The sequence below is a fragment of the Octodon degus genome, unplaced genomic scaffold (genome assembly GCF_000260255.1).
Source record: "Octodon degus isolate 3935 unplaced genomic scaffold, OctDeg1.0 scaffold00233, whole genome shotgun sequence".
NCBI classification, from domain to species: domain Eukaryota; kingdom Metazoa; phylum Chordata; class Mammalia; order Rodentia; family Octodontidae; genus Octodon; species Octodon degus.
In genome coordinates, this window is record NW_004524809.1 from 3139516 (window position 1) to 3146382 (window position 6867).

The 6867-nt window shown below is 55.1% G+C and overlaps 1 protein-coding gene across 1 annotated transcript; it reads right to left on the reverse strand.

The window, feature by feature from the left end:
• Positions 1–402: 402 nt before the first annotated feature.
• Positions 403–2224, reverse strand: Trh (thyrotropin releasing hormone). The gene is made up of 3 exons (XM_004645636.2): positions 2174–2224; positions 1469–1666; positions 403–1112 (listed from the first exon to the last, which is right to left on the reverse strand). Exons 2-3 carry the CDS (start codon positions 1656–1658, stop codon positions 661–663), a joined length of 642 nt encoding a protein of 213 aa, XP_004645693.1. The 5' UTR covers positions 1659–1666; positions 2174–2224; the 3' UTR covers positions 403–660.
• Between the last annotated feature and the right edge of the window lie 4643 nt (positions 2225–6867).

Sequence of the window (6867 nt, forward strand, 5' to 3'; positions counted from 1 at the left end):
CATGTCTGAAATGGGTACAGTGGCATAGACTCTCACATTTTAAGGTCCCATTTCCCCTGCAGCAGAGCAGAGAGCTAGATCTCCCCCATTTAAATTCCTTGGGGAGGCCTGCCCTGAAATGCAACCACACAGATTGAGATAGATGATCCAGTGGGCACTTTATTGTCATTAGGGGTGACTCTTGTAGACAGGGCAGGGTGCCTAGAGGGTTACACAGGAGCCACAGCTTCCAAGATAATGTCTATTCCCAAATGCATCCATGCCAACAGCCACCCGCAGCACTGGATTTTTCCAGAGCAATGTCCCCAGGAGTACAGTGTGCGAAGGCTCTGCCCACCTGCAGGAGGAGCCCCAGAAGCCCAGAACTGGGGCTGGGGCAGGGCACTCACTGAGTCTGGTCACATGCAGCAGGGGACAGGAACTGGGCATGGACATCCTGGCACCTGCTCTCTGTGGGGATTCCTTAGACAATATGGAAGAAAGGGGCTTAGGTGTGTGCAACATGAGTTTTCCCTCCTCACAAGGGCTGGCTGTTGCAACCCTGAAGGAAGGGCTCAGGTGTGCAGAGGGATCTAAGGAGGGGCTGGGAGGCTAGGAAGAGCTGGGGCACACAGGGCTCAGATGTGCTTGCACCCCAACTCCATACCCAGGAAGCAAGACTCATGCTTCCAGGGGCTCCCTAGCCCACGATGCTCTCCGCCCTGGATGCTGCCTCTTCTCCTGGGTCCCCTGGCCTTGGCTTAGCTCATCCAGGAGGCCCAACAGTAGGCTGGCTTGGCCACAGGTACTCCAGGACCCACAGGGCCCTCCTGGGGCCCTCTTGCCAGGGTGTTGGCGCTTCTCGGGCGTCAGTGCCCTCTCTGTGTCCTCTTCCACATCCTCCTCTTCCCAGCTCCTCTGACTGAGGGGATCCACCAGCCTTCGGCCTGGGTGCTGCCTCTTGGTGACCGGGTACTCCAGCCAAGGTGAGCGCCGGCCAGGGTGCTGCCGCTTGTGGAGACCTAGAGCGCCCCCTTCCTCGCTCTCCTCTTGAGTTCCTTCCTCAGTGTCCTCCTCCCTTTTACCTGGGTGCTGACGCTTGAAGAGCCAGTCTGGCTGCGGGACCTGGGACTCTAGGGGCAGAGAGGAGTATGAGGGATGTGTCTGAGGGACTCTCCCAGGGACACACAGAGGGGCCAATCCCTGCTCCATCCCCCTCCAACCGTATGACCTTTGGGAGGTCCTGCAACCTCCCTGAGCCTCCATTTCCTTGGGTGTAAAATGGTACACCCAGCACTAGGAGGCTGCCAGCAAACTGAAACAGCATGACTGGAGTTTAGATGCCTAGGGTGCAATATTTATAGCTGTCACATGTGAGTTGGGGAAGTCCCTATAGACCCTTACTGAAGGTCCATTCTGGCTGAAACAGGAGGAAGCTGACCATGAGAAGAGGGGATGGGGTGGGGGGGGTAGGAGCTCCCTTGCTCACCATGCTGGACAACAGGCACCCCTGGCAGCCCCTGGAGGTCTTCCTGGAGGAGGAGCAGGCGCTCTGCCTGCTGTAGGAGGTCATCCAGGCCAGGACCCTCAGCCATCACTGCTGCTTCCTGCTGGGTACGGCCCCCTGGGACACCGATCAGGATCAGGGCCAGGGTGAGGAGACACCAAGGGCCAGGCATCACGGTGTCTGGGGACAAGGACAGGAGGTCTGAGCACACTGCTCCCTACTCCCTCCAGCTCCCTGCTCTTACACACTGCTCCCCTCCTAAGCAGGACCCTCTGCACCTCCTATCCCTGTCATCTGTCTTGAAGCCCAGGGCCCCTCCCTGCTGCCCCCACCCAGGTCACACTGGCCAACTCTCCCCAGGATCCAGGCTGTTGTCCAGTGCCCCCCTCCGGCCCCTGCAAGCCTGCTGTTCTGATGCTCCCCTCCCCAAGGACCAGGTGCCGGGTATTGCTCACATGGGCACCGATGGGTCTCTGTCAGCCAGAGACCCAGGTTTGGAGCTGCATTCCATGCAGCGCTGAACCCTAAGACCAGGGTGAGGAGCCCGGGTCAAGGATCCCTAGTGTTAACCTGCAGGGCGCTCTGGCACCCCTGCTGGTTGGGTCCCAGTCCCCTACACCTGTCACCTTGAGTCAGGGTCCAGGGTCCAGGGTCCAGGGTCCTGTGGGCTAGGACTTGGGGTCTCACCTGCAGAGGCTCCGGGGCAGAGAGTCTTGGGTGCAGGGTCCAGTCCGGGTGCTGTCCTGGTCCGGGCGAGGCGTCTGTGGCCAGCGCTGTTCCTCTTATATGCAAAGGAGGTGGGGAGGGACCGGGAGGGGCGGGGGTCCGCAGTCCTGGAGACTTTCGGTGGGCGGGCAGAGAGAGGAAGGGAGGGACTGAGAGGAGACAAAGGAGCAGACGCAGAGGAAAGGACCCGAAAGACGCAGGGGGAGGGGGGACTCCGATCTTGTCTGCTCTGCTCCTGGAGGCCTCTCCTCCCCACCTCCTCACCTCTCTTCTCATCTGTTCGATGGACAGAGAGGACCATTGTCGGGATTCCAAACCAGTGGCCTTTAGATACATCCAGGTCTTGGACGGTTTTCCTACAATGCTGGGAAATGTCTGAAGAAACATCATTTTAAGACCAGGAAAACTTAGGGGAAAGTGGGTTTATGGCTTCTCCTGAGAAAGAGGCAGGTTTCCTGTTAGCGAGGGCAGGGGCCACGCTGGTCTGGTCGCTCCCCACCCCTCCCCAGTGTCCCCAGTGCTGCAGGTCTTAGAGGAAGGGAGTCTACTGGAGCCCCTCCACCCAGCAGAGGAGGTGTTGGGGCCAGTGGGGGGATAGGTGCAACATCAGGAGCATGTCCCCAGCCAGTCCCCAGGGCCTGGCCCTTGCACAAGGGTGGGGAGACCACAGGTCGAGCGTGGTCAGCAGAGGCTCAGTTCTATGTGTCCATGGGTTGGTGATGCCAACCTCTTGATTTGGGCACAGATTCAGGAGCTAGGGAGTTGGGGTGATGGGCTGAGGTGCTGAGTGTCCCCACAGGGTAACACCAGCTAGTCAGGACTGTGTGCAGGTTTGAGGTGCTAGGATGGAAGTTAGAGCCACCAGGGCTTTGAGAGGCTTCCAGGAGGTTCCTAGGGCGGTATCAAGCGCCGCTGTCCCATGTCCCCCATGCATGGCTGCTGCAATCCCAGCAGAGCTGAGGCTTCTCTCTCTCTCTCTCTCTCTCTCTCTCACACACACACACACACCCCATGCTGGCTATCTGCATTTTATGATTGCTCCTTCTGTGATGTCCAGCTTTCCTGGCACATCTCTGCCGACCCCTCAGTGGGATCTCTCATCTCAGGATACATGAGGTGAGGCAGGGATTGATCTCACGTCACAGATGGGCCAGGGCCTGGAGGCAGTGGTTCCAGCTGCAGAGTCCTCTCTGGGTTCCTGGGAAAGAAACCAAAGCCTGGAGACATGGCCTGTAGCACTTCCTGGCTCCCAGGGTGGATGGGTGACCCCCAACCAGACTCCATGTCCTGGAGTGTCACCACGCTTGCCAGGCAGGAAGTCAGACAGATTTCATACCACACTAGGGGAGGTGCGTAGTAGGACTGGCCCTAGGGTGCAGTCTAAAATATGCCCACGTGTGCCATCCACAAGACAGTTCCACCCCACAGACTCTCTCCCACAGTCGCCCTGTTCTGAGGCACATTCAGTGCACCTGACTCATAGCAGGAGCTGCAGTGGCCCGGAGCTGGCCATCCAGAGCCATGGTGCCCCCCTCGTGTGCCCTGGGGGAGCAAGCCTGGGTGGGGACTGCTGCATGAGAACACTGTGTCACCAGCCACAGGCGTGGGCTGCAACAGTGGACTTGGCTCCTATGTAGGGAGGGACCTGGGGATGGGGAAGCAGGGGCAGAGAGGAGGGAGGCGGCTGGCTTCTCACTGTCAGCCCTTCATGCTATTTGAGTTTTTTCTCTCTGCAGTGGGGACTGCAGATCCAGAAACACCCCCCAAATCAAGACAACAGTAATCCCATCTCGGTCTCAGAATAAGGGATGCACTTGTGGATGAAAGGAGGGAGCCTGCCAAGGCTTCTTACCTTGGGCAGGGCCAGGTGGGTGGGCAGGGGTGGGGACCCTGAGCACTAGACCCCTGTGGTCTTGGTGACTTTGGCAGAATAGCTCCTACCAGATGGCCGATTCCAGGAGAGTAAATAACCCCCTTTCACATGCAAATCATCTTCCAGAATCACCCCGGGCTCCTTCCCAGAGCAGTCATTGTCCTGCCACTGTCACCACTGCCCCACAGTCACTCTCTCAAGAGACAGGGACGGGACCACTGGGATGGTCCTTATGCCCCAGCCTGCTGAAACGACCACACCAGACCAATGCGAGAGGCCTGCCCATCCTTTCCTGTGGAAACCATAATTAATGGGGGCCCAGCTCTGTGCCCCTTGCCTGCTGCCTCTAGCCACCATGGAGCCTCTCTTGGGGCCTCGCCACACATCAAATAATAATCCGGTCTACACTTGAACTCAGCACTAAGAGGCAGCCACTCGAGACCCTGCTTCCCGAGTGGCATGAGAAGCTGAGAGCCAAACCCAGGGCCTCTTTTTGCCTGGTGAATGAAAGGCACTCCTCAGCCACCAGCCCAGACCCAGCCCACTTGTGAGGCTGCAGACATTTTTCTAGTTTGCTTTTCTCTCGGATAATACAAATGTGTTTGATCTGAGGCTGGCATCACTTATCAGATCAATATAGCTGTGCTTGGGAAAAGAGTAATGGGTGATTTAGTGGTGAGTGTAGGCACTGTGCCACTCTCCAGCCCCTCCATCTTCCAGGAGCTGTGCAGAGTTTCCAGACCCCACCTCCGCAGCTCCCAGGGCTCGTCTCTCCTGCTTCTCTGCTCCCAGTTCTGGGTTGGCTGGAGTGTATGGTAGAGCCAATCAGCCCTGAGCTCCACAAGGACCTAAGCCTGGCCTCCCCACTGCCCTTACATTTTGTCTATGGTAGTTTTCTTTACATTAAACATTTTATTTGGAGATCATCACAGACTCACCTGCTTCCACAAGAAATATTACAAAGACCCCCAGACATGATGGGCACACCTATCTCCCAGCACTTAGGAGGTTGAGGCTGGAGAATCACCATGAGTCTGAGGTTAGCCTCACTATATATAAGAGAGATCTCATCTCTCATCTCAAAAAAAAAGGGTGGGGGACGGAGGGAGGGAAATTAAAAAAAGGAAGCGAGAGGAGAAAAAGAAGGGAAGGGAGAAAAAGGAAAGAGCCATGGATGGGGGTTGTCCTGTCACTAAACTCCTTGGGGTTCCAGGAGCAGTTGGCTCAGAGGATGAATAGTGAAGATGTGAGCTGCTTCCCACACACTAAGGTGTCGTTGCACGTGGGGTTGCTTGAGATCTGCAGCTTTTCAACATCTGTTATTTAGGTCCTGTGCACCGCAGTGTATGTAGGTTTTGATGTAACACATTCCTGATGCAATGAACAATGAGACTGCTGTCTGACATGGGACAGTGCAGTGTTAGTGCTTCACTGACTACACTGTTGGAGCAGGTCTTTACTTTACAGGTGTTCATATTCACTTAAGAGAGTTTTACATTGTAAGAAATGAAGTTTGCTAAGTTATAATCATGAGACTTTGGTTGGCATTTGATTTCTAAGAACGTATTTTCCAAAAATTGAATGTACAGAATTAAAAACAAAAACAAACAAACAAAAAACTCCTTGGTGTTCAGTTTCATCTTCTCCTTGCTGACACATGAGTGTCCATGAATGCTTGTGAGGGAAAGGGCCTCTGAGCCCCCTTCACCAGAGTGTGTGTATGTGAGAGAGAGGTAGGTGATGGAGAGAGAAGGGGAGGACAAGAAACGAGGAGCCCCCAGCTTCCGTGATGTGAACCAAGTGCCGTGGAATGGTGCAGGGTGGGCCAGGGAACTGACGCTAGTGTTGCCGTAGGACCAGACACCTCGTCATCCATCACCACCAGAGATAACAAGCCCCACCTTGTCCTGACAGGGGACAAACGGAAGCCAGCACCCAGGCACTGATCCCAGGCGTGTCTGGCTTGCTGTGAGAACAGGCAGTCACTTGTGTCCCATGACCAGGATTCATCCTCTGTCTTACTTTTCTCATCGATGAGACAAAATACCAAATACCTAAAGTTAAAGGAAGAAAGGTTTATTTAGCTCACAGTTTGTAGAGGTTTCAGTCCATAGTCAGCTGGCTTCAAGGCAGGGTGGCATGGCAGAAGAGAAACAGTTCATGGTGAGCAGAAGGTAGCCAAAGCAACAAGGAATAGCCACAGCTCTTTCTGTTCATTATGTCTTATCCAGGCTACCCACCCTTAGGGCTGGTAGGACTCGCACCCTTGATCCTAGTGCCCTTGATCCTAGCTTTGCACCATGAATCAGCCTTCATGTCACAACTCTAGATCCAGCTACCTCGGAAAAGGCCCCACCCGTGACCCCATAGGGCTTTGGAGGACATCTAGACACAAGTGTCACATTGCTGGAGCTGTGGTATTTGCAGCATATGAATGGGATGGTGTGGAAATGCAGTGATGATAGTGAATGGTGACGGAGAACTTCATGTGGCCCAGAGAGATGGCACTTTCCTCCTGGGCCTGGGTGTCCTCATATTGCCCATGAAAACTCATGCATGTCTGAGTGGACTCTCCATGTCTGTGTTGAGGGCAGGCTCAGAAGAGCTGCTGGGGCCATTGTCACTTCAGGAAATGATCCTGCTGTGTGCAACACCACCAGAAAATTCCCTGGAACCCAGGTTGTGGGTCTTCTATGCCATGGGAGTCTTGTATAGGAAGAGGAGCAGAAATTCCATTTTGCTGCTGTTGTTTAAGTCAGTTCGAGCTGCTTTTTATTTATCT

Excerpts from the sequence above, each read along its gene's own strand:
- Trh (XM_004645636.2), bottom strand. The coding sequence starts at position 1,658 with ATGCCTGGCCCTTGGTGTCTCCTCACCCTGGCCCTGATCCTGATCGGT. Across the intron at positions 1,113-1,468 it reads GGTGCCTGTTGTCCAGCATG|AGTCCCAGGTCCCGCAGCCA; the intron begins GTGAGCAAGGGA and ends CTCTGCCCCTAG.